We start from the raw sequence: 26,563 nt of genomic DNA on the forward strand, positions 1-26,563 counted from the left end.
AGATCTGCCCAGCCCTTCTGTATTGCGAGTGGCACCAGCCAGCTGAGCGGGACACGGGACCCTGGTCACCGTGGGAGCAGAGGCCCAGGAGACGAGAGGAGGCCTCAGAAAATGATCGCATCTGGGCACCTGTCTTCCTCCTTCTCCTCGTATTGGCCCAACTCCACGTCCTCAGGTACAACACAAAGGAGCAGCTAGTGAAATAGAGCCCATTGTCAGGAAGGACACCCTCATTTCTTGGCCAGAGGAATGTTTTTCTCCTTTTGTCAGATCCTGGCTCGCAGAAGTGGGGGAGAAGATGGAGGGGCAGCATCCCATGGGTTAGCCAGAGAACGAGATTCCACCTCAGTGCTGGGCTTACCCAAGTGCCTCTCCCATGCCCCGTACCTAGGGGCTCACTCTGGGCAGGAGACTACCGGAAGTCAGGGGCATTCTGAGGCTCTCGGCAGAAAGGATGAGTTGTTTCACATTCGTGGGCTCCTTTCTCTCTGACTACAACCTGCTTAGACTGACTACAGCCTGAATGTAGACTGTTCTAGAATTCCAGGCTCAGACTTCCATGGGAAGGTCTTCCTGAGGTCAAGAGCTATTGTAGGATGGGAGACTGTTTACACACACAAACATACACACACCGTTTGTGTACAACTCTAAGTCAGCCCTGCCGCTCCAACTTGGCCATTAGGTTTGGAGTCAATGGCCCTGTACCCAGGGCCAAGGGGTGCAGCCATGGAGCATTCAGTTTCTGGGACCCAGATCGTACACCGATACAGCATTTAAAATTCACAGCAGCTTCTGGGAAAGACGGCAGCATAGGTAAAAATTTGGTACCCTCTTATCCTCCCCACACCACATCAAAAATACACCTAACCTACAGAAAAACCATCATTCAGAACCGTTTCAAGTCCAGCTGAACAAAAGTCCTACAACTAAGGGCAGAGAGAAGACACCGCATGAAGAATGGCAGGAGGAGAGGAGATAGAGAACACGCTGGTCCCACACCCACGCATGGTGCATAAAAATTGGGAGGGAAACCTTTGCTGCAGAGGTCCGCCCTGAGGAGCAAGGGGTCCCAGCCCCACACCAGGTCCCCTGCCCAGGGTTTCAGTGTCGGGAAGAGAATTCACCATAACTTCTGGGTGTAAAAACCAGTGGGCAATGTGGCTGAGGGAGATGCGGGCTTCTGGAGTCCCATTCAGTTCCTCTTAAAGGGCCTTCCCATGGACTTACTCAGTCTCACTCTGAGTTGCAGAGCTGGAGCAGCGGCTCAAAAGGCACCAAGGACATACAGGGAGGAGCTGAAGTGTCTGGCATCAGAGCGAGAGCTGGAGGGGCAGCTTTCTCCCTGACAGAAATGCTGGCAGATGCCATTGTTCCTTTTGTGAGCCCGTGCCATACAGAGCCTGCACAATATCTGAGTCTGCATCGACCCGGCTATGATTCCCTGAGACCCCATCCCGCCAACTTTTGGGCCCACCCAAACTGTGTCCAGGGGCTTTTCCATGGAAATGTCCTGTCTTGGCCCAAGCTTCAGACTTTCGTAAAATCTCCCAAATAAGCAGCATGTGGCCTCGCTGTGCCCCATACCTCTCGCTAAGTAGCCCCAGACCCAGCACTAGCCACAGCCGGCTTTGGTACACAGCGTCGCCTTGCCTGGGCACCTCCCAGGCCGGCACAAGGAGCAGCCATCTGCATACTGCTTAGGAGCTCATGCCCGTGGTCCCAAACAGACCACAGGCTGTGGCTGATCTTGGCCCGCACTTCCTGGGAAGCTCCAGAGACAGTGCACCCGATGGACAGCTACAGACCATGTCAGAGAATCACCCAACCTCCTTCACAGGCTACCCACTCAAGCAACAGACTCAGCAGGTTACCAGAACCCGAGTGAAGCAAGTAGTGCTCCATGGGATGAGCCCCTGCAAAGCTGATCCTCCACAGTGGTTGCAACCAGTCCTTACATTTGATAAAACTGGGGGTAGATTCTTCTGGTTGATGTGCCAAAAGCAATTGAGGCTCAACTACAACAGGGGGCACACTTGGAGTGCTCAGTTTAAGTCAATGGGGAGGCTGTGCCAGTCGACACTAAAGGACACCTACTATATTAGGCTAATCTTCCAATCCTGGGAGTTGTCGTACTTCTACCTCATACGTTGAAACAAACGCAGAGAAGCTGCCAAAATGACAAGCCTAGGAAACAAGATCCAAATGAAAGAACAGAGCAACACTCTAGAAAAAGAACTAAACAAAATGGAGACAAGCAATCTACTAGATGCAGAGCTCAAAACACCAGTTCTAAGGATGCTCAAGGAACTGAGGGGAAGAGTAGATTAACTTAGAACTTCAATAGCATAAAAAGGAGCATTGAAACTATAAAAAAGAACCAGTCAGCAATGAAGACTACACTAACTGAAATGAAGAATAATTGACAGAGAAATCAACAGTAGAGTAAATGAAGCTGAGAAAACAGTGATTTGGAATATAAGGAAGCAAAAAAACCCCACCCAATTGCATCAGCAAAAGGAATCCCCCCCCCAAAAAATGAGGTAGTGTAAGGATCCTTGGGACAACTTCAAGGTTACCAACATTCATATCATGAGCGATTCTGGAAGGAGAAGAGAGCGAGCCAGAAACTAGGAACCTACTTGAAAAAGCAGTGACAGAAAACTTTCCTTAGCTGGTGAAGGAAATAGATATACAAGTCCAGGAAGCACAGGGAATCCCAAACAAGGTAAACCCAAAGAGGCCCACACCAAGACACGTCATAATTAAAATGCAAAAGATCAAAGAAAAAGAATCATAAAGGCAGCAAGAGAAAAACTCTTCGTTCCCTACAAGGGAGCTCCCATAGGACTGTCAGCTGATTTCTAAACAACAATTTTCCCCAAGACTGAAACGTCCCAGCCTTTGAGTCCCCGTGGGTATCTTCGGCACTAAGACAAAAGGGAAGGGAACTTACACACGATTGCTTATCATTCTCTTCAGCAACTGCGTGTAACTTGCCTAAACAAACTGTATTTCCTGGAACAGGATGCGCGTCTATCCTCTCCAGAGAGCTCTTACGGTCCACTGTCCAGGTGTACAACCAAAGCAGAGGCATCAAGAAAGAAAACCAGAGCCTTCCGGCAAGGTCGAACCGTGTTTCCAGAGGTAAGTGGTCAAAACCCACAAAGCAAGATCACTCTCAGATCTCCTTTCTTACGCCACACCCGGTAGAAGCAAAAGCTGTTGTGGGGCCTGGGCCAGCGTCATCCAAACCCTGGTGATCCATCACCCTCATAGCTTTACTCCATCCAGGGAGGGCCGCTTCCTGGGTGCTCCCTCTGCAGGCACCCAGACTCCAGGCACCGGGAAGGAGGAGCTCGGGGAAATCGACCACTTAAGCACCCAGCGAACCCCGCTATTGCAGCCAGAAAGGAGAGGAACAGGCCCCCATGGAGGGATGATTGAAGAGAATGATTATTCTCAACTTTGTCAAGATTAGATAAGTTCTCTTCTAGAGTGCTGAAAGAAGGGAAGACACTTTGGATTTTAGCTCAGCAGTTTTTGTGGAAGGTATTGGAAGTTTAAAAAGGAGCAAAAGCCCCAATTTACAAACTTAGGAAAATAAAGTACTAAAATTTTGAAATAAGTGTAACGGATGTTGTTACTTCGTAGACAACAAATTTCTTGTACTCACATCTAATATTCCAGTCACCTTATGCTTGCCAACTCTTATTACTGGGGAGAAAAAGCAAACCAAAGTAAAATAACTTCAGACTGGCAAAAACACTTACAAACCTTCAAAACATATTCATTCCCGCCCCTTTTTCATTGGCTACTGAAAGGAGGTTCCAGCGACCTCGTCCTTGGACTTTAGATGCCAGAGGCAAGTCCAGCTTGTCACCTGTACTTCTCACTGGCTGGCTATATAAATCAGAGTTCCCCAAGCCCCCTCCTTCTGTTTACCTAAGAGACCACAGAGAAATATGTTACTTACTGGATTATGGGTTTATTGCACCAGGATAGAGCTCAGAAAGCAGACCCATAGAAGAGATGCAGAGGGCACGGCATGAGGAGAGGGTGCAGAGGTTCCTGCCCTCCAGCACCTCTGTGTGTTCACCAACTGGGAAGCTCTCTGCACTCCTTCCTTGGGGTTTTTATGGAGGAGCCCTTACCCAGGATATCTGGAATTTGCTTTCAATGATGGAAGAAAAGAGAAGCGGGTGACATTGTAGTAAAACCAGTCAGCCATAAATTGGTATTTGTTGCAGCTGGCCAATAGAGACAGGGATGTCTTGTTATACACGTCACCTAAGGCAATGGCAGCTGCCTCTCTCAATACATATTGCAAATGGCTAGAGATTAACAGAGTCAAAAACACCACTCATAACCCTGCCTCAGAAAACCACAGGCCAGGGAATATGGTCGACCTCAACTGGTTTGTATTCAGCAAGGTCTGGGAGCCTAACAGCAGTAGAGAGATCAGCAGAGACGATGCAATTAGAGAAAGGGACAGCAGGGAGGACCTGTCTTCAGGAAGCAGCCCAGGTCAATCCATCCACAGAAGGAGTGTCATACGCTGAGAGCATGCCTGAGGCCTGGCTGACCACAGCTCTGGCTACTGGGGACTTAAAGGAAGGGGTTCCACAGTGCAGAGGACAAGAGGTGACAATCTGGGGGAAGCCCAATTGTCAGGGCACGGAGGAAGACCCAGATGAAAATAACCTCCTTTGGGGGCTTGTGTTAAAGAGAAAGGATGAAGCAACTGATATAAATTGAAGCCCCTGTGGACGAAAATGGAAGCCCAGGATCAAAATGATAGGGGAATTCAAGGGTTAAAGATTTTAGCTTTAGTTATAGTTGATAGGCTTAAGTGATTAATGCCTGTGGAACACAGAACTCTAGGAGGTTGATAAGGATTCCACCTTTGTGCTCCAGGTGGTCAGCAAGCAATGGCGATGGTATCTGAACCTGTTGCGTTGCAGGGAGGGAAGATCTGTGACATAGATAAAGAACTGTTGATTGCCGTGGCTGGTGTGGCTCAGTGGATTGAACACTAGCCCGTGAAACAAAAGGTCATCAGGTCGATCACCTGCCTGGGTTGCAGGCCATGTCCCTAGTTGGGGGTGAGGGAGAGGCAATCAGTCCATGTTTCTCTCACACAGAGATGTTTGTCTCCCTTTCTTTCTCCCTTCCTTCCCCTCGCTCCGAGAAATAAATAACGGGAGAGGGCGAGAATTGTTTGATTCGTAGATAAAGGAGATAAAGTATACTAGGGAAATCGCCCCTGGTCTGCAACTCATATCTGATATAACCTTTTTCCAAACCCCTTACCTACCCTTTTCTCCTCCTTAGAAAAAGGTCAGCTTGAAATGAGATGTTAATATGGTTTTTAGGGTACATAACCTGCCCTCTTCTCAGATTGCCAGCATCTCAATAAAGTGCCCATGAAGATTCGATCCTACTCTCTATTTATTTATTCTAGTAGCGACAGCCAGCATGGACACCGACTTCACCAGTTTTACCGTTGCTTCTTCTACCCTAAGTCCTTTCTTTGTTTCACTATCCCCGGCTTCAATAAATGTCCTCTCAAAAACACCTGAACTCCTATTGTGACGTCTTTCCCACATCAAGCGAAGAACCCACGCACTACAGGCTGGCCTGAGGCAGGCCCACTATTGGCCAGTCCCTGTCCAGAACAGAATGGCAGCAAAGAGGGGTGAAGGGAATCAATGTCATTGTGATGGGAGGAAACTGGAATTACTGGGTAGTGTTTACAAATATTGAATCATAACACTGTCTTCCTGGAATATATAGAATCTTAGAGACCTATTTTCCTGGGATAGCAATCAATTACTAAATCAGTACATTACAGGAGAATGTGAAGAATAAAGCAGAGGGTTTTATTTCTAGAAACTATATTGTTGTCCCTGTTATTGCCAGATGGTGACATCCCCGCGGTCAGGGATTGGGACAGTGGAGTCCATTGCAGTTGTGTTGAATCCCAACACCTAGCACATTGCCTGCACCATGTGAAAACTAAAGTCCTAATGAATTAATAAAATGTGATATATAAATACAATAGAATATTATTCAGCCTTAAAAAGGAAGAAAATTCTGACATGCTATAACAGGGATGAAACTTAAAGATCTATGGGAAGTGAAATGTGTCAGAAAAGACAAATGCTGTATGATTATATTTGTATGAGGTAGCCAGAGCAGTCAAACTCACAGAGCCAGAAAGTACAACGGTGGTGGAAACGATCGGACAAAGAGAGAAATAGGGGGTTGTTGTTTTATAGATAGAGAATTTAAGTGGTGCATGTTCTGGAGACTGGTTGCACAGAATGTAATATACGTAATACTACCACACCGTATACTTAAAAATGGTCCAGATGGTAAGCTTTTCTTCTGTGTATTTTACAATTTTTGAAAATCAACTTTCTTCACCTCTCTACATGGCGCTGGCCCTGACGACACCTCACATCTCATCTCCCCCTCTCACTGCTTCGTTCTCTCTCTCCTCCAGCCACATGGGCCTCCTTGCTGTTCAGTGAACTTGCCAAGCTCATTCCAACCACAGGACCTTTGCACAGGCTGTCCCCTCTGCCTAGAATTGCATTCACGGCCAAACCCTTCTTGCCAGTTGGGACACAGCTCAGAGAGCACCTCCACGGAGAGGCTACTCTGTGCCTTGGGTAAAGTTCCTTTCACATCACTCTCTACTTATTTGTGTTTCACATCACCTTATTGTATTCGAAAGCACTTTGTCTCAATCTTTACTATCCTGCCTACTGTCTGTTTCCTCCACTAGATGAGGGTAGGGGTGAGGGGAAGCCAGGCTCTGACCCACAGAGCCGCTCTGGGTCGCCTCTGATGGGGAAATAAAATAAGTCATTCCAGGCGTTTCTCGGTCTGCCAGGGAAAGGGAGTGGCAAGTCCCTCTTGTGGAGAAGGCCCTGAGCCCCTGTGTCCAATGACTTTTACTGAAAGGGTTATCAGTGGAGGCTGGGTAGTAGGAATGTACAGGTGACCTCATTACATCAGGATGTTTATGTTTACAGAGAATAGGTGATGTTTGAGGAAGATAAAGGGCAGGAACACACCAGTCTCCATGGGTCTGAGATGAGTAAACATGAGAGCGCCAAATGGTGTAGGGTCAGGGTCTGTGAATAACGTAAATTTCCTTCCCAGCTTGAGCTGGTTATCATAGCTTTGAGGGAAAAACAAAGCATGCTTCAAGGAATTTACTTCTAGGCCTGATTTCCCCTGGGAACCGCCTGATCCAGTTTAGGGATGTACCAGCCTCTAGTATTGCTTCAAGCCTCAGCCAGGCAGGTGGAGCAGAGCAGCCAAGAGATAAGGAGACTTCTTTCAGATAGAATGACGACTCTGGCCATATGACAGCTGAGGGGTGAGGGTCCTTTGCCCTTTCTCCATGTCCCCCAAGTCCTTCCCTGATGGCCCCTATGTAACTGGGCCTGTCTTCAGTTGCCCCTGCCATCGAGGGTTCTTCTCCATCAATGACTAAGCAGCCATCCTCTGGGGCCAAGCAGGCTGATGTGAGGGAGGTAGGGGCTGTGCCCGTGCCAGGGGGACAGGTTTTGTCTCCTCAGTGGCCTATTTTCCCAAGGCCTCCTTGCTTAGCTCCAGCCTTGGGGCCCTCTCGCCTGTCGTCAAAGTCATAGTTCCTGAAACCAGGCGGGATTGTTCCCAACATGGGCAGTGCCTGTCCTGAGCCAGTACTACATGCCTCCGACGTGCTTTACCATCAGGGTCAGTTGAATGCAAATATGAATCCACAGGAACTTCGTAAATACCAACAGAACAAAAACTAACCTAGAGACGTGAAAATAATTGCCCAGTAGGGACAGAGTTTTTCGTTCGGTGATGAAAAGTTTTGGAACCGGATTGTAACGAGGGTGCTCGCCATTGTACATGTAACTGATGCCGCTGAAATGTACACGGAAAATGTTAAAATGGATAATGTAGTGTTTACATGTATTTTATCACAGTTTAAGAAAGTATGCAATATTTTACAAACTGGATGCAGAAAAGGGCCTTCCGAGAACAGCCACAACTAGGGGCAGCCCCACTGTCAGGAGACCGCCCCCTCTGGCGGTGGGCTGTGGGGGGCGGCGTCCTCCTGAGAAGCCTGAGGGGGCCTTGTTAACGGAGGTGACTCCAGCAGCGCGTACGAGCAGGTTGAGTGATCTGGGGACATAGATATGGGCCATTTCTACCCAGATGCAGGCGTGGAGGGCTCTGTGAAAACACTGGTGGCTTTATACTGTCCCAGGAGAGAAGTCTCCAACTTGCCACGCTGATGGGGAACTGATGACCCCTGACATTTTTATCCATATTTTCTCTGCTCCCCATCCCTTTGTCTCTCTGGGCCTCAATCTTCCTATCCTCCTTTGAATAAGAGAGAGAGAGAGAGAGAGAGAGAGATAGTAGCTCTATATCCAAATCTGTATCTATATCTGCTTAGGTTGTTGGCTTTTTAAACCACTGCATAGGAAACTGACATACCTGGTTGTAAGGGCAGGAGATTTATCTCTCTTTCTATCATCAATCTGTTATCTCTCTTAATATATCTGACTATCTACCTATCAACTCTCTCTGCATTGATTTAAAAAGGTCAGAATATCCTAGCAGCTATATCCAAACTTTTTGCACTGCAATTTACTCATCTGTAAGATGAGATAATGACTTCTACTTCAAAGGTTATGGGGTTTTTAAGTTTTTTATTTATTTTTAAAATATTTCATTTATTTATTTATTTTTAGAGAGGAGAAGGGAGGGAGAAAGAAAGGGAGAGAAACATCAACGTGCAAGAGAAACATTGATCAGTTACCTCTCACATGCCCCTACGGGAGGCCTGGCCTGCAACCCAGGCCTGTGCCCTGACTGGGAGTTGATCCAGCAGCCTTTCAGTTCGCAGGCTGGCACTCAATTCACTGAGCCACGCCAGCCAGGGCTGTTATGAAGTTTAAACCAGTTCATTTTTGTAATGTGCTTAGGCTAGTGCGGGGCCCAGAATAAAAACTATGTGAGAATTCATTACAGAAACTTTATAAGCAAATACTTTTTTTTCTTACTATGTCAGAGCTTTTTACATAGATAAATATAAGCTGGGTACTACAATTCCCCACATTAAATAAAGGAGGAAACCAAAAGCCAGAAATGGCCATCTTCCCAGGCCATTACGCTCTTGCTCAGACTCATGCAGCTGGTACATGTTCAGTAGCTGGGATGACCTGTGTAGACCCCAGCAGAAGCAGAATCAATGAATATGCAATGCAGGTGAGACCAGCCACCTGCTGGCTTAACTCTAGAACAGAAAGTGATGTGGGGGTTGTTTATGTAAAACAAAACTCTACACGTGGAACCAATACAAAGTGAAACTGAATGGGGGAAAAAAAGGCAAAAGTCTGGGGGGAAAAAGCTTCCCTTCCCTCTTCCCTTCTTCCCTGTACCCTGTTCATCACTCCTTCCAAGCTTCCTTCTGTCCATCCTCCCTCCTACCTTTCCATTCATCTTTCTTTCCACGCACCCATGCATTCTTCCTTCTTTCCTTCCTTCCATTTATACTCTCAGACATCCATCTTTTCTTCCTCCTCCCTCTATTCCTCCTTTAGTTCTACCATCTACCTCCCTGCACCCACCCATGCATCCTTCCGACCATCAGTCCCTCCTGCCTCACTGCTTCCTTTCCTTCCTTCTTTCTTCCCATTTCTCCCTCCTTCTACAAACTTTCTGTCTGTCCTTCCTTCTGTCCTCTCTTCCATCCGTCCATCTTTCCGTGCATCCGCCCTCCTCCGTTCCTTCCCCCATCCATCCGTCCGTCCGTCCGTCTGCCCGTCTTTCACCCCTTTCACCTGTCTTTTCTTCCTTCCGCCTATTTTGTGCATCTTTCTGTCTTCCCTTTTTTCTTCCATCCGTCTTTTCTCCCTTCCATCCACTCATCCACCTGCCCTCCTTCCTTCCTCCCACTCATCGCTTCTCCCGTCCTTCCAGGGACAGGAGGTCAGGGCTGCGGTCGCCAGCACCGTGTCTGCGGCAGAAAGCCTGGGTGTTGCCGTGTGAGACGGCTCAGACGTATTTCTGTGGCGCGCAAAAAAAGGGGGAAAAAAGTCCAAATTCTTCTTATACTGGAGTCATTGAAACCTAATAAAAGCTAAGTGACTTGTCTAAAGTCACATTGCAATGATTTCAGTGCTATTAAAATAACCTTAACACCATATACTGTATATCGAGCAATTATGTACCGAGCTTATTTAAAAATCTCTGAAGTCCTAGCCAGAACTTGCTCAGTGGGGACACGCTAGTTTTCAGAGTGATGATTTATTATTTAATTTCTTGTACAATGGGGACCATTTTCTCAATAAGACCAAATTAAGGTCGTGTGTGTATAAAACTGTTACCATGGATGGAAAAATCTGAGATGACGTAGAGAACAAAGAGTGCTGCCTAATTCCATTGACCTACCGAGAAACAGCATCCTCTTTATGCATTTAAATAAGCAGCACATACATCTCTGCATCCCTCAATTGACGTGCTAAGGGGACTGAAGTGGATGAAACGACCACGAAGTAACAGAGAAATATGGCTTTGGGCTTTTGGAGTTGCAGATGGGAACATGCAAAAGAAAATATATGATTTTGGAAGACACTTTAACAACGTATTTGGCGATAAAGGCCACTGAATATTTAATCCATGATCTGTCCATCTCTTTATAAAATGATTATCCCGGTTTGACCTTGGCCGATAGTGACTATTTTAAGAAAGGTCAGGGAATTGCAGAACACCACATTTCCCTGAAATGGAGACAACACAAAAGATTGTATGGCCCAAGCGTTCTCACAAAAATCATAAATCTGACCCAGTATCAAGTTTTACTCACATTTTCAAGCATAAAATTAATTGGGAGGCACAAGCCAAGCAACCAGTAGCCTGCCACCAGCAACACAGATTACACGAAGCTTCTTCCTGTATCAGGACTTGCTCTAGCCCCGATTAACCATGTGTGGGCTCTAAGTGATGTACAAGGTCATCACACAAAGTGGAGCTGTTTTTGGTTACCTCCTATGCCAATACTCGCGTAACCCCCATGACACTTTCCAGGGAACTAGCCCACATAATTCCACAGACTCTAGGTTTGAGTCGCTGAATCGTTCCAGGTGGACTAGATAAATCCTACTAAAGCATTCCATAGGTAACGACTCTTCCAATAGCAACTACCGTTGGAGTATTTGGTCTTCCTTAGACATTTACAAGGAAAACTGACAAAGATACCTTTTACCTTTTCCAGGCCATCCCCCACTGAAAGGAAACAGTAGCCACCTGAGGGAACACTGTATCTCTGCCCCAGATTGTCTAGGCATAAATCAGCAGTCATTCCCCTCCGTTCTCTGAGAAAAGTTAGAATGGTTTCTCCCAGCATCGCTCCTTAGTTACTGCCAGATTTCAGGGAGAAATCTTCTTAGGAACAGCATGATTACACTCTTTCTGGAATCATAAGCCACTTATGAGCAAGCTTCCTTTTTGCTGTCCTCTCCCCCATTTCCGTTTGTAACCAGTGTGACCTACATCCTCCCCCCAGTGAGGGTGACAGCTCCGACGTGCTGCTTCGCCTAGAGGTGGGGCCAAGGGGGCGCCTGTGCACGGCTGTAATGGGGCTGCACTCCAAGGGAGCCTAACTTGGCTACACACAGTCATAAACCAGCGTCAAGTGCCATTAGGAATACACACCGCCAAGTTTAATAGTATGGATTTTGTATGTTTTGTGTGATATTAACTTCCTTGGTACAGACATGTCCAGACAGGCACAGAACGCTGGGATCAGACAAGAAAGACTGTGTGAAGTGTGAAAGATAGTAGGTTATCTAAGTTACTCTGAGTTGTGTGATTGCATTCTCCCCTTGCCCCTCAATTCCATCTGCAGAACCTAGAACACTTTTCAATGGAGTCCCCATTTGCCATCAACTTCAATCCGAGGGCACAGCAATTTAAACTGTCAGCCAATCGTACAATGTTTCCAATGGCCCATTCCCATGTTCAGGAAGATCACGGCAGCTGAGGGTGATGCTAAAGTGGTATATCCATGTAATACTATGTTTCTGTCTGTTCCTGTACTCAGCATGTCAACTCTTGTCTGCTAGTGCACATCTGAAAATACATAGGAAAACCCCCCCACAATCTTCAGTGTGGGGTCCTTGGGTTGTGCTTGGGAAATGTCAGCCAACACTTAGGATTCCCTCAGAGCTCAGAATGGCTCTTGATCAGGCAAGGCCCTAGGCAGCTCCCCTGTCCTGTCATCGTTGGGGCGGGGGGGTAGGGGGCGGCAGCAGTAACTCCAGGTCTCTGGTCCGGATACCTTGTGAGAGCCAAGACAAAGCACGCGCGCGCGCGCACACACACACACACACACACACACGGCTCTATTTTCGTGTTGGCAAACATGTTTATAAATCTGTGAAATATCTTCAATCGGCTCCAATCCCTCCAGACTTGTTCGCTGACCTCCTGCTGTGCGTACATCTTCCTTTCCATCTACTCAATAGGAGACCCTCTGGGAGCCCAAGCCAGGTCACCTGGGATCCCTTTTACCCCTTCTGTGTAATCCCTCTCCTGCTTCTAAGGACTCTTCTGAGTAGAAGAGCCTGCCCTTGGACTACCTACTAGGGCTACTTGGGAAGTACCAGGAGTGTTTGGCAACCAAACCCCACTTATCCATCCTCCTCCAAGACACCCGGCCAACCACTAACAGGTGCAGGGGTCTGACTGTTCAATTTCCTAGCGGGGGTGGGGGTGGGGTGGGGGCAGGGCGGAGGGGTCGTCTTAAACGTCATTTACCTCCACATTCTCCCACAGCTCTCAGGACAAAGCTCTCCCCTGGACGTTGCTTGAAATCACACCACAAACAGCAATGAACTCAAACGAGATCACAGACTAAATGTAAAAGCTAAAATAAAACCTCAAAAGGAATACATAGGAGAAAATCATTGCGAATTCGGGTTAAGGAAAGAGTTCTAAGACACTACAGCAAAAGCGCAATGCATAAAAAATTAATAAATTGCATTGTATTAAAATTGATAACTTTTTGGCATCAAAAAGCACCATTAAGAAAATAAAATGATAAGCCATTTACTAGCAAAAGAATACTTGCAGATCAAATATCCAATGAAAAAACTGTATTCACAATAGCTAAAGAACTCCTTCAACTCAATAAAAAGAAGCAACATATTTTTTTTAAATCAGTAAAACACCTAAATAGCTATTTTACCAAAGAAGACACGTGTATGGTTTGTAAGCAGAAAAGAAGATGCTCGATATCATTAATTACTAGGGACATGCAAATAAAAACAAGATAACACTTTACACAAACTAGTTTGATTATGTTCGGAAAGACAATACCCCAGCGGCTCAGAAAGCGCAGGCACCGGACCAGCGCACGTTGCTGGCGCGAATGTGAAGGGACGCAGCCATCTTGGACAGACGCTGGCAGTTTCTGAGAAGTTACACCTAAGCTACCATAGGCCACGGCAGCACCACACCTAGAAATCTGCTCGAGAGAAATGAAAACGTAGGTGCACACAAGGCTTGTTCAGAAATACTCAGAGCAGCATGAAACAGAATAGCAACGACAACAACAAAAACTGGAAACAACTCAAGTGCCCATCAGCTGGTGAGTGGATAAACAAAACATGCCACGTCTGTACAATGGAATATATTCAGCAACAAAAGGCAACGAAATCTGAAACAAGCTACAGCATGGATAAGCCTCAAAAACGGTTTCTAAGTGAAGGAAGCCCGTCACGAAATACATTGTGACATCCGATGACTATGGAACGTCCAGAAAAGACAACCTGACGGAGCCAGAAAGCAGACGAAGGTTTCCTGAGGCTGCAGGAGGGCGCGGGGCAGTCTGCGGAGGGCAGGGGGGCGTCTGCCGGAGCTGAGGGAAGCGTCCTAAACGGGGTTAGGGGCCACCTCTGTGTCATTAAAACATGAGTTTACAACAGGTGGATTTTACTGTATGTGCATGTAAGCTATTTAAAAGGGGCAACAGTCCTAAACCAAAGGGGCGTGGAGCCCTGAGACCCTGCGGGGACACTGCGCGCCGAGGCACTACAGCCTGCAGTCAGGGCAGGCTGCGCACCCTGGAGCCTGCCTCCCCCGGCCACCAGTGCGGTGAGGGAGCCCCGGTGCCCCTGCGTTCAGCCTCTGGCCCCGCAGGTCCCCTGGCGTCCAGGAAGCAGACGATGTAAGTGACAGTGGCCAGGAGACCAGGAAGAACCAGCCTGCTGGGAGAAGCTCAGTGCAGATTCCGGGGCCTTCAGGAGAAGGGCGAGGAGGCACTGAGGGCTGCAGGACCCAGAAAGCCATCTGGACAGGCAGGTTCCGTCCCCGGCTCGGCTCGAACCTCCAACCTTGCAGTTAACAGACAATCCCACTGACCGCAGGCGGCGCGAAGACGAGCAGGCAGAAACCGACGTGCTCCCTTCGTGGGATGGGAGCGCGCTCCCGGTCTCCTCCAGCCCCGCTGCGAAGGTTCCAGCTCGCGGCCTGCGCGGCCCCGCCCGCGCCTGTGCGGGCGCGGACACGGAGCGCGAGGGAGCCGGGGATCCGAGCGCGGACGCCGGGCCACCGCCACCCCGCCAGCCGCTCTCGGGCTGAGGACCGCAGCCTCTCGCGCGGGAGTCATTCACCTCCCGCTCTTGGCCGGGGCCACCCGCCCGCGGACGCCGGGGAGGACACGAAGCGGCGAGGCCCCGGAGCGCCGCCCTCAGCCTGCGGAGCCGCGTCCGCGGCGCGGGCCGGGCCTGCTCAGCCCGCCGCCCCTCGTGGGGCCTGGCGCCTGGCAGCCGCGCGCCCAATCGATGCCCCGCGAAGGACGCGTTTTGCCCCTGGGGTTGGGGTGCGGGGCGGGAGAACCAAGAAAAAAATCTACTGGGGACTTTTTGTCCTAGAGGAACCGAGATTTTTCAAATCGGCTGTTCTTAGAAACCTTGATTGTAACAGCTGATTTAGAACCGGGTAAACGCTCTAGAAACCGGTAGAGGGCACCGCCTAGACCGGCACCGAGCGCCACTCTCAGGACGCAGCGACGGCCTGGACCCCGGGCCGGCGGCGGCGGGCAGGGGTGTGAGTGGCGGGGCGGGGGCGGGGGCGGGGCCGGGGGGGGAGTAGAAGAGGAGAGGTTGCGGATAGCGGAACCCGGAGAGGCGGGTGGGCGGGACACACAGGGACAAAAGGTTCCGCTCTGGCTTTTGGGCTCACGTAGGCCGGAGACAACGCGGGGGTCGCGCTGTGACTGGGCTGCTGTTGGGACCGCAGTGGCTTGGGTTTGAAGTCGAACCACTACGGAGAAAGCGTTCCCCGCGCCTCGGCGCAGCCGGCAGCACCGTGTGGTCCTACCTTTTGAACTTGGCCAACGGGGCAGGCGGCCGAGGTGGCACGGGGTGGGGCCGGGCACAGGGCGCCTGTTAGACAAAAGGTGGAAGGCAGCCGGGACTCTGCCCGACGCCCCCAGGGCCCAGGCAGTGAGTGCCTGTGGCTCCATGATTAACCTCCTAGGGTGTAAGTGGGGCCATTTGGGCTGTCTGGTCTTTTGTTGCTGCTGTTTTCGGATCCGCGCTTTTCCGGCCTCTTGGGCCTGCAGTCCCCGAGCTCAACAGTCTCTGCAGGGACCTCGAGGGGTCACCTCGGTCCCTCTGCTAGGACCTCGGTGTGCAAAGAACCAGGGCTCCCGCCGACTGCCCTTTCCCTGGCTTAAGCCGCAGCGTGCTGATCAAGACGACTCCCCACCTGGGGTGACTGAAAAAAGACACTCCTGGCCCTGGCCAGAGAGCTGTTGGTTGGGGCATCATCTAGATGCGCCAAGGTTGCAAGTTCGATCCCCAGTCAGGGAACGTATAAGCATCAACTCATTAATGCTTAAATGGATTGAACAACAAATCAGTTTCTCTCTCTCTCTCTCTCTCTCTCTCTCTCTCTCCCCCCCTCATCTCCCTACAAATCAATTAAAAACATTTTTTTTAAAGGAAACTCCTATTTGCCACTGCCCCTCTCACAGATGTGGCACATTGCCCACGAACAGAATTCTGTACTGGGTTAAAGTTCATATATTTCAAGAAAGACAAGTACCCTGTGATTTCACTCACATGTGGCATCTAAGGAACAAAATGAACTAACAAGCAAAATAAGGCAGACTGAGCGAGCAGGCTGACAGCTGGGACGAGGGGTGGAGGGACCGAGCGAAAAGGAAAAGCTCATGGGCCCGCACCCCAGTGCGGAGATGGGGGGAGGAGGGGGACATCGCGGGAATAAATGGATGGCGGGAGACTTGACTTGGGGGTGGTAAACACACAACACAGTGTAGAGATGATGTGTGGTTAACCAGTGTCACCTCAATACATTCAATACAAGGAAAAAAATAAATGAATAAATAAAATACATTTCAAAGTTTAAGGTTCCAAAGCAAGGACCATGGCGCCTCGTCGTGACCTCCTGGGTCCTCTGTTAGGCAAGGGACATCCAAAGGAAACCATACCACCTGCCCCCTTTTGACCTGGCTTTAGGTTCAAAGGTTAGTGGGATCCCAGGCGCCCCAAGTCTGCCACCACCTCCCCTTCCCCACCATGAGCTCCTGGAATTGGATCTTGGATGAGGCCTCTACCATCAAAGTCAGCCTTTGGAGGAAACAAATACAACGGACACCTGCAAAACAAACCAATTGATCTAAAAAGACTGGTCCTCGTGCAGTGTTACGGTCACCCATGCAGCACTTCCAGGGTCAAGCTTGCGTTTGTCTTCATCTGCTATTCTAGATTATGTCTTGAGGTAGTGTCTTCATTTTATTAAACTGTTGAAGTTAGAAGAAGATTTTTTTCTTAAGTTCTGTACTTGTTGGCATCGGAGTTAATAGTGCTGGGTGGTCAGGATAAACACATCCCTCCCCCACCCCATACCCCACCCCTGTGTCTGTTCTAGTCCCCGGGACCTGTGCGTATGTTGCATTAATAGCAAAAGGAACTTTGCAAACGTGATATGTTAAAGACCTTGGGATGAGGAGATTGTCCTGGATTATCCGGGTGGGCCGCATGTCCTTAGAAGGGACCTTAAACGTGGGAGAGGCAGAAAAGGTCAGGAGGATGCTATGGGAGGACTCTACCACCTGTCGCTAGTTTGAAGATGGAGGAAGGGGCAATCAGCCAAGTAGTGTGGGTGGCTTCTGAAAGCTAGAAAAGGCAAAGAAACAGATTGTCCCTGAGAGCCCCCAGAACGTAAGGAGGCTCTGCTGACACCTTGATTTTAGTCCAGTGAGATCCTTGTTAGACTCCTAACTTACAGAACTGCAAGATAATAAACTTGTCTTCTTTTAAGCCACCAAGTGTATGGTAACATGTTATGGCAGCACTGGAAAACCATCGCACGTGCCTACCTCACTCACTTCAGCAGTAGTAAGACCTGAGGGATATGATAAACCCTGTATAAATTCTGAAGGTTGTCTGTTTTAAGTTGACAGGTCAAGATATGTTTTTACATGGTTTAAATGTTACATTAGGTATTTACCATTTTTTTTCCATTCTTTTCTATAGAAATCTTACCCAATTCTCCTCCCAAGGCTTGACATGGTTCTTACTGGAATTAAGCGAAATTGGAAGACATTGAGGGTCACACTGACTGATTTTTAAGAGTGGGCTCTATTCCTGTCACATGGAAACACTATAATTTACAAAAAGTTAAATACTGGAGACTCCTCTCAAAGATACTACTGCAACCATTTCTAAGGCAGAGCTACTTTTTGACATTTCGTTTTCCCAAAAGTTAGTTTGTAATGGGATCCTGACCAGATCTGAGATTTAGGTGTCATATGTTGTTGTTTTCATAAATACATTTCTCACAAGCACCGTTTGAGTTCTGCATTGATTACTGATCGTATCAGCAATGCCTACCAGCCCTGGCACAGGGATGAAGGAAGAATTGCCAGGTGCTAGAATAACCACAGGGCAAAGTGGTCCTCAGATTTTGCTACTTTAATAGTTTTGCTGACTCTTCACTCATTTTGCTGAATCTGCCAGCAAGTTCCTCTGTACTGACAGGCAAAGACACTCATGGAAATACTTAAACTGGATGTGAACTCTGATGTTGAGGTCACACCAGCGGCTATGAAAGAAAGCCATGTTTGTAGCTCAGGCGTGAGTGTGTCGATGGGATGTTTTTGGTTGTTCTTTTAACTGTTTCTAGAAAATAATTGTGGAGTGGTAGCTTTATTGGACATAACGAAGGGCTTTCCTCAAAGAATGTTTTAAGATCTTTAAGTCAACATGTATGGAACAACTTATATACTTTTATTTTAAAAAATTGGTTTTAAAGAAAGAGGGAGAGAAACATTGATTTGTTGTTCCACTACTTTATGCACTGACTGGTCGATTCTTGTATGTGCCCTGACCGGGGATCAAACCCGCAAACTCGGTATATTGGGGATGATACTCTACCCAACTGAGCTACCCTGTCAGTGTGATTTAACATACTTTTTAATAAAAGTTATTAAAGTAAAATAAATGTATTTATAATTTTGATTCCATATTATAAAACCACCTTTCTTGCCGTGGCTCACGTGGCTCAGTGGATTGAGCGCCAGACTGCAAAGCAAAGGGTCGCTGGTTCAATTCCCAGTCAGGGCACTTGCCTGGATTGCAGGCCAGGTCCGCAGTAGGGGGCACGCGAGAGGCAACCATACAATGATGTTCCTCTCCCTCCCTTCCCCCTCTCTAAAAATTAATACATAAATAAAAACCTTAAAAACAATAACCCATTTCTCGAACTGTGGTCTGCGGTCTACTGGCAGCAGAATCACCTGGGGGCTTTTGTAAAAAAAAAAAAAAATGCAGATTCTAGGGCTCCACACCAACCGTGTTAGGTTTGGAGCCGAAGCAACTTCCATAACCTCTGAAGTTGATGCTAACACACCCCAAATTTAAGGACTGCTCTTTACATTTTTAGACGGGGGATTCTTACAAAGTGACAAAGAAGGACAACTTTTTTCTTTTAAGCTTAGACCTCAAGTGAGAGACTGCGCTTTTCAGGGACAGCGTGTCCTTCCTGTTCTTACACACTCAGCCTGGGGCAGACACTAGAGACAAAGTAGGCAAAGAAAAACTTTTTATTTCTTTATGCACATTTTGCCCTAATAGCCACCAGAACAAAAAGGTTTCATTCCTCTCACAGACCCTGTCCGCCAGTTATGTGAGCCTTCCACATATCTCTAGAGCAACATATATAAATATATATCATACATTTATACACACATACACGCCTTCTAAAGCACTGTGAAGACAGAGACTGGGGGTCTCTCACATGCCACCTAAAAATGACCACTGGTTTGCTTTACACGAGACTTTCAATGGGCTTGCTCTAGCCATCAGTCCCCAACTCCCCAGAGAGAAGTTAGGATGATAAAATAGGACAGACTATCTAAAGTGAAGTCGGTACGCTTTTTCATGAAAGAATAGAAACAGGAGGTGCTAGGCTAAGCGGGAGAAGCTTTCCGGGAAGTCGCCCCTTTCACCATGTGGATTCAAAGAACTCAGGCGCTGCTGTGTGGGCGGTCTCAGGCCTGTGGCCCAGCTGAGCTGATCCCAGCCGGGGGCGGGGGGGGGGGGTCTGTGAGTGGTCCTGGCTGAGCCCCACTGTCCCGCAGGACCCCGCTGCTCAGTCATGTGCTTTTAGAACTGCCGAGGAGCTTGCGTTGGGACCACATGCCCCATCTGTAGGGAGCAGGGTCCTCCTTCCCCTGAGCTGACCATCTGAGGATAGTTGCTGAGGCGAGAAATGTGCTCTTGCTGGTTCCCCCGCCGCTGGGGCATTGGAAGCAGCGTCACAAGGCCCGCGGCCAACGCGGCAGGTTTGCTCAGTGCAGAGTGGGGGCCTGGGCGGGCGTGTGCGGTAAGCACAGGGAAGGCTCTCTGCCTGTCGACCAGCCCCGGGCCCGTCTCTGACTCCTCCTAGAACCCCAGCAGGACTGGAGGGGCAGGGCTGAGATCTCCACAGACAGGTGGCTGTGCAAAAGGGGGGCAGGCCCACCCCTCCTGCTGCTTTAAGGACCTCTGGTGGCTTCGCTTCTTGCAAGGCTCCTGGAAGGCAAGGGTCACAAGACTGGAGCGCGCGGCGGAGCCCTTAGGGATTTCACCTGGAGCAAAAATAAAACAAAGTAACAGTCTATCATCAGGCCCTGCTGAAGGCCCACTGAGGCTGCAGTGAGGGCTGAGTGGTGACAGAGCCAGGAGTGTAGTGACAGCCTGTTATATGGATGTGCTTTGGGGATGCTCTGGGGCGGGGGAGCCGCTGCTGCCACCAGGTTAGAGGAAAGCTTCCCACCTCCTGGTGTGGTGACATGCCTGTTCAAAGCCACTGCACACATGGTGGCCAGACCCTACCACCCCCTCTTCAGGGGCCAGCTCACTCTCCAATTCATTTTGGAGCCAGGCGATGGCTTTTGTGATCTCCCAAGAAAAAAAGTGCTTAGTATGGCACATGCACACGTAGGAAAGGAGGCCATTGTGCAGGAGAATCCCCCTGATACGCCCCCTGTTATGCTCCATTTACTAAACAAAGAGAGAAAGGGACCAAGTCAGCAGGGGACCTCAGCAATCATGTAGGTCTAGAGCCACCTCTTACAGACAAGGGGCAGCGGGCTCAGAGGCGACAGGGCCAGCCAAAGCCACACAACCAGTTAGTGACGAGCCTGGGATTCGGGCCCAGGCCGTGGGCGCTTCGCAATGGCCTAGCGGAGGTAGAGAGGGAGCTTCCCAACGGGGGAAGCCAGCGGGCACGGAAGCCATCGGGTTACCTTTGCTGGGACAGGAATAAGGCTTTACAGAGGCAATCTTGGAAGTGTTCTTCTAAAAAGGCTCAGGAAAGAAAGGAATCATCAGAGAAAAACAAAAGGGAATGATAAAAAAGGGGAGGGGCGGGCAGAGTTCAGTCAGGGCCCAACCCACGCTCACCCCGGGGATCAGTGTTCTCTCAGGTCACCATTCAGGACTAGGCTCAGTGGCTTACGGCAAAGTGTTAAAGCCCAGACTAAAAGGCTTAGCTTCTGATTTTTAAGCCATTTCTAAAATCTGGAGTTTTTCTTCCAAGTACTTACTTGCTAGGGGATGTGTTAGTGTTTTAAGTAACTGTAGAGACTGTCTGCCATATACATCAGATCTTTCCCCTTACATTTCAGTCTTGATTTATTGTCAAATTCTCCTTTAGGTCAGTAAGACCCAATGGTTTTCTCTTGTGGTACTGCTTTACCGAAAAAGACATATTGAAATCAGATTGCTGTTTTCAGCCTCACAGTGCACAGTGAAATAAATGTATTAGGTTGCATCTTGCTTTTCTTTTTTTCCTAAAGGAGGACAGGAAACAGCAGAACACACAGCAGGCCCCAGGAGCCCTTTACGGAAAGCTATTTCAGAGGCGGACTCCCACGTGTCCTCCGACCTCCAGATCAACTGAACGGCTTTTCTCTGGGCTCCTGACGTGGCACAAAGGGAGGGACAGTGAGAGTAAAGGGAGAAGGCAAGGACCACGAACGAGCACGCCGAGGTGCCAAGGAGGGCGCCCTGGGGCGGGAGAGCCGAGAGGGATGGGAACAGCGCACGCCTGCTGACCACCTGTGTTCCCACAAGCGGACCAGGCACCCTGTGGTCGGAGGAGGTCGAGTGTCACCTGCAGACTCTGAGCACAGGTGGACATGGGTTTTCGGGTGGGCTCTCTGGCTCTGACTGGTGCAGTTGTTTTCTTACCTCCAAATTAGTCCTTGCCTTCTTCAAAACATCGTGTGTCCTGGTCACTGAAACAACAGAAGAGCCCAACAAGTCAGACATTGCCAGCTGGGTCGCACTTGCTTGGGTGTGTGTCTAAAGTGTGTCATCTGGCCCACTCGGCTCAGGGTTTCCCGCTGTCCCCAATCCCACCGTTCCTCTGCATGCACGGTGGCTCATGGCACAGGAGGCTCGGGGACATCACATCCGTCTTCCCCTCCCCGAGCCTCTCCGGTTGCTGTCCACCCACAGCACAAGCGAGTCTGGAAGCCCCCGCTTCCTCCCCCCTGCCTGGCTCAGCACGCACGCTGGCTGAAGATGAACTGCTCCAAGCTCTCCTTCTGCCGGGTGGCGCTCCTCAGGTGCTCAGCGGTGCTCTGAAGGAGGCTCTCCTGTTTGGATAGTTTGGTTCTCAGTTCCAGAAGTTCCCTTTTTATGGACTCTCCCTGGGGAAGAGGAATGGGCTGTCTGTCAACGGTCAGAAGGCCTCAAGCACTCTTTGTGGCTCTTTACAATCCAATGGAGGATTCTGCAATCTTCCCAACTATTTCCGCACTGGACTCCAAGGAAGACTCTAAGCCCCGCAGCTGCTCCCAGCTCAGGACGGGGCGCTGGGTGGGAACTCTGAGGGCCTGGAAGCCCAGAGCACAGGATGGACCTCCCTCCTGCCGCAGCGGAAGCCTACCCCGCGAGCACTGAGATCCCATGAATTCACAGCTGAGACCAAGGGCTCACACGGGCAGCGTGTGCCACGTGGGTCACAGGTCAGCCTTGGTAATTAGGAATCTTATGCCTTGGCCGGGGAACAGGGGGCGGGGGGGTGGGTGGGTTGCTGGCCTCAAACGGCCTGCAATTCTGCAAATATTTGTGCTGACCTCAAGGTGGCAAAACCCCCTCCCTTGGAATTAGCACAGCTGGGTCCCCTAAGGTGTCAGCGGTGTTACTCTGGAGCTGGAAGGCCTGGGAAGTGTTCTGAAACTGCCTGTCCACAGTGCTCCAACCAGGGCACAGGCCTGAGAGCCAAGAGCACCTGGGGGTGGCTGGGGGTCCCCTGGCCTGACCCGGAGATGCAGCTGTAAGTGACATGTTGGATTCCAGAGCGCGGCTGGTCCTCTCACGGTGACGTTCTGTGACGCTGCTTGACCGTGCGGGCAGTGGGCAGGTGGGAGTATTTATGCCTTAGCCTGTCCCTGACGTTTAGCCCAACTTCAGAAAGTTAAAGAAACTGAGCATTTATGGTCACCAGGGTTCTCATGTCACTGCCTTCCCCATACCCTTCCCTTTCCTCTTTGATTTCTTATCCTGGGGGCTGCCGACGGGAGAAGGGAGGTGGTCAGCACTGCACTGAAAGCAGCCACCACAGATGAAAGGTCTCCCCAGGGACACTCCTCAGCAGAAATCATCACTGGGGCCTGATCTTCAGGATCTGCGGGGTTGAGGAGGTGGCACGGTAACTGGGGGCGAGGACTACCGTAGGGCGCTGGTCTCTCACCGCTTTGCTGGCCGGCGCAGGGCCGTGCGGGCTAGGCAGGGCCGCTCGCCAGAACATGGTGAGGAGGGAGGCCGACTCCTCCAACACGTGGTGCAGGGCGCCGGCACTGCTCCGAAGTTCACGGACGCCTTCGCTGCTGAGCACCTGGGAAAAGGGGCGGGGGCATCACTGGGGCTGAGAGACCCCGCCCCCAAGCACAGGGGTCCCATGAGCTATCAGTGATAAGCAGCTTCCTGTGAGCGAGGCACACACATGGGGCCGCTTGCACCTGTGGAACCCTAACCTGGGAGCCCAGCATCTCCAGCCTCAGCAGGCATCTCCCATTTGCAAGAATTCATTTGATTCCAGCTTCCCCCACACTCCCTTTAAGCTTCTAGTCCTGCTCCATGCTCTTCAGACTGAAGTCCCGAAGGGGAGCAAACTACACCATTTTGGTATATTGATTAATTTAAATTAAGTTACTTAAGGAAGAGCAAGAAAGATACTCTGACCTTCCCCCTGAAAGCAGGAAATACACCTCCCGTGTGAGAGGCGCCCTCCCCACACCAGGAGGTAGAGAAACACCTTTATCACGGGGAAAGGGAGTTCAGGGGCAAGAAGGCTGTGTAGTCAAACCAACCTTGTTACTTCTTCACTAATTAGCTCCTGCCAGCCCAAACCCCTTTGGTTTGTCAATTCTCACATCCTTATTGCTTGGCTGAGAGGTATAAAAGCTGCCTGCTTTGGTCACTTTCTTGAAGGCTCCTATGGGCTCCCAAGTGAAATTAAATTTCTTTTACTCTATTAACTATGTCAGTGTAATTATTGGGCAAAGAATCTCGAAGGGGGAAGGGAAAGGCTTTCCTCCCCTGCAGTCCCGGGTTAGGCGCTGGTGCCTGCGCCCTGCCCGAGTCACACCTGTACCTCGTCTGGGCACCTGGGCTGGACCGTTTGCAGCTCCAGGGGCTGAACTGCTGCTCTCTTTACCTGGAGTGCCCGCCTCCACCCAGAGAACCTACACGCCCCGCTGCGGTGTCCCTCCAGGAACCCGTCACTCTCCTCGCCTGGGCGTACGGACTCTCCTGCGTCCCAGCCCTCACACCCAGTGGACTACGTCTAACACTGTTCCTGGGGCCCCCTGGTGTGCTCATTAAATTGGGTGCGTCTTCTCCTCTAGTGTGGGGGCCCCTGGGGGCAGGGATGTCCCCACGTGTCCGAGCACCTCCAGTGGCTCAGGCAGGACCGCACAGCCGCTGGCTCCAGGTCTCTCAGCAGGGAGTTGCTCTGAGAAGCTGGCTGCCTGCTTTCCTCCCCTGCTCAGTCCCAACAGGGAAACCCCACGGCGGCCAGGTGTCTCACCCCTTCCACACATGTGGCCCGTCTGGATGTGAATTCGCAATTCTGATTAAGTGATTTTATTCTGACCATGGATGGCCATGTGCCAACAGGACTGTACCAGACAAGAAGCTATGGCCAACGGTGCTCAGAACAGCACCACGTGGGTGCCGACACTGCCGAGGCTTCCCTGGGGTTCTCAGGGGAAACGCCAAGGCAGCTACATCTGGAACAGAGTTTAGAGTGAAAACAGGAGCTGGAGAAGAAAGGCTGGCTGGGTGTAAACGTAAGATGTATCTGCAGCTGTTGAGAGAGGTAGAGTGCGTGGTGCGCGCACACATGCATGTACACACACACACACACACACACACACACACAAATAGTGAGAGAAAGAGTCAAAACCAGAAGGGCCCAAGGAAAGGGGCCTCTAAGAGCTGTGATGTGATTACCTCCGTGCCCCGAGCGTCAAGGCCAGGGCGGTGGCAGGCCGATCTCACGACAGACGCTATCTTCTTGACCAGCAGTTCGCCTTCTCCAATCTGCTGCCTGAGGGCACTGTAGTCATCCACGTGACCAATGACGTGGCGGCCATGCTTATTGGCAAAGGAGCCGTCGGCAGCTTCGCCCTCCAGCTTGGCAGGGCTCTTCATTACCGGGGAAGCATCCAAACCCAGCTCTGGAAAACGAAACCACAGCAACACAGGACCCACTGATATTTATAATCACCTCGTCTTCAGTTCAACTCAGTCCGAAAGATCTACCAAATAGTGAAAGAGGCCAGGAACAAGGAAGGCAGTCTTAGAAAAGCATGAACGTGGCATGAAGTCCATAGATATTCGGGGTTCTGTATTTTTACAATCTTTTTACATCATCTCATACTGATAAAATTGCCGTGAGGCAAATTACGTGCTTCTTTCAAATGAAATATTCAAAAACCAGTATTATTAATGTAAAGATTTTAATCTGGGGGATGAGGAGACTCAGAGCAGGAGGCCACGCTGCACACAGAGAGCGCCATCAGCAAGGCAGCGACTGCAGCGCAGCGAGGCAGCAGCAGAAGGGCAGCTGCAGGAGAGACGACCGTGACGAGGAAGGTGGCCACAAAAGTTGCGATGGGTCAGGCTCAGGGGCTTGGGACACGCAGAGAAGATTCTAAATTCAGATAATGCGTATGTAGAAAATCAAAGGTACTTGCATTAATAACCTTTGTTGTTTTTTGTAAAGCTTTTATTTATTTGTTTTTAGAGAGAGGGGAAGGGAGGGAGAAAGACAGGGAGAGAAACATCAATGTGTGGTTGCCTTTCGCACGCCCCCTATTGGGGACCTGGCCGACAACCCAGGCATGTGCCTTGACTGGGAATCAAACTGTCTACTCTTTGGTTCACAGGCCAGCGCTCAATCCACTGAGCTACACCCGCCAGGGCTGCATAATAATCTTTGATCATCAGTCCCTGAGTCCTTTAGCTGCCATGTTTACCATTCATCCTACTGAAGTTGGCCGTGTCTGAACCAGGTGCAGCGGTAGAGGAGCTGGGGAAGACCAGAGCCGGATTCATGCCAACATCCCGAACCGGAGGGGAGGCAACCGCATCTGGGGAGTGAAGGCCAGAACGGTTTTGAGGAACCCTGAAACCCACTGCTCCCCAGGCACAGGCACAGCCTCCGCTTCCCCGTCGGAGGTCTGAAGCAGCGCAACTCACCTCGCACATCGTCATCTCCCATGTACCCCAAGCAAAGGCAAGAGCGAAGGAATCACAATATGGGACAAGATACACCTTTAATTTAAGGGCGTTCCATGAGAAAGCAACTCCTAGTTTAAAAAATTATTAGGTATATTTTTCTAACCCCAGTTTTGAATATAATTTTGTATGTACTATACTTCATAACTAAGTATAAATATGCATAAATATGTAGTACATATGGTAAAAATATTGGCTCAAGGAATGAATGGTTATAT

At 49.8% G+C, this 26,563-nt stretch overlaps 1 protein-coding gene across 12 annotated transcripts in view; it reads right to left on the bottom strand.

Annotated features, from left to right (window-relative positions):
- Window positions 1-19,614: 19,614 nt before the first annotated feature.
- LOC129063685 (myomegalin) overlaps window positions 19,615-26,563 on the bottom strand; it is a 161,291-nt gene continuing 154,342 nt past the window's right edge. For 3 of the 12 annotated variants that reach the window (XM_054564740.1, XM_054564739.1, XM_054564743.1), the window contains 7 exons: window positions 26,084-26,197; window positions 25,056-25,282; window positions 23,293-23,436; window positions 22,108-22,246; window positions 21,783-21,829; window positions 20,837-20,888; window positions 19,616-20,176 (listed from right to left, as the gene is read on the bottom strand). In XM_054564740.1, coding sequence (XP_054420715.1) covers window positions 19,992-20,176; window positions 20,837-20,888; window positions 21,783-21,829; window positions 22,108-22,246; window positions 23,293-23,436; window positions 25,056-25,282; window positions 26,084-26,197 — 908 coding nt within the window. In that variant the 3' untranslated portion in view covers window positions 19,616-19,991. Of the gene's footprint in view, window positions 20,177-20,836; window positions 20,898-21,782; window positions 21,830-22,107; window positions 22,247-23,292; window positions 23,437-25,055; window positions 25,283-26,083; window positions 26,198-26,563 lie in introns of those variants that run through there. The other 9 variants (XM_054564745.1, XM_054564744.1, XM_054564749.1 and 6 more) reach the window with 6 other exon arrangements.

This window comes from Pteronotus mesoamericanus, unplaced genomic scaffold, assembly GCF_021234165.1.
Source record: "Pteronotus mesoamericanus isolate MK-2021 breed Mesoamerican mustached bat unplaced genomic scaffold, CSHL_Meso_final scaffold_99, whole genome shotgun sequence".
Classification (NCBI taxonomy): domain Eukaryota; kingdom Metazoa; phylum Chordata; class Mammalia; order Chiroptera; family Mormoopidae; genus Pteronotus; species Pteronotus mesoamericanus.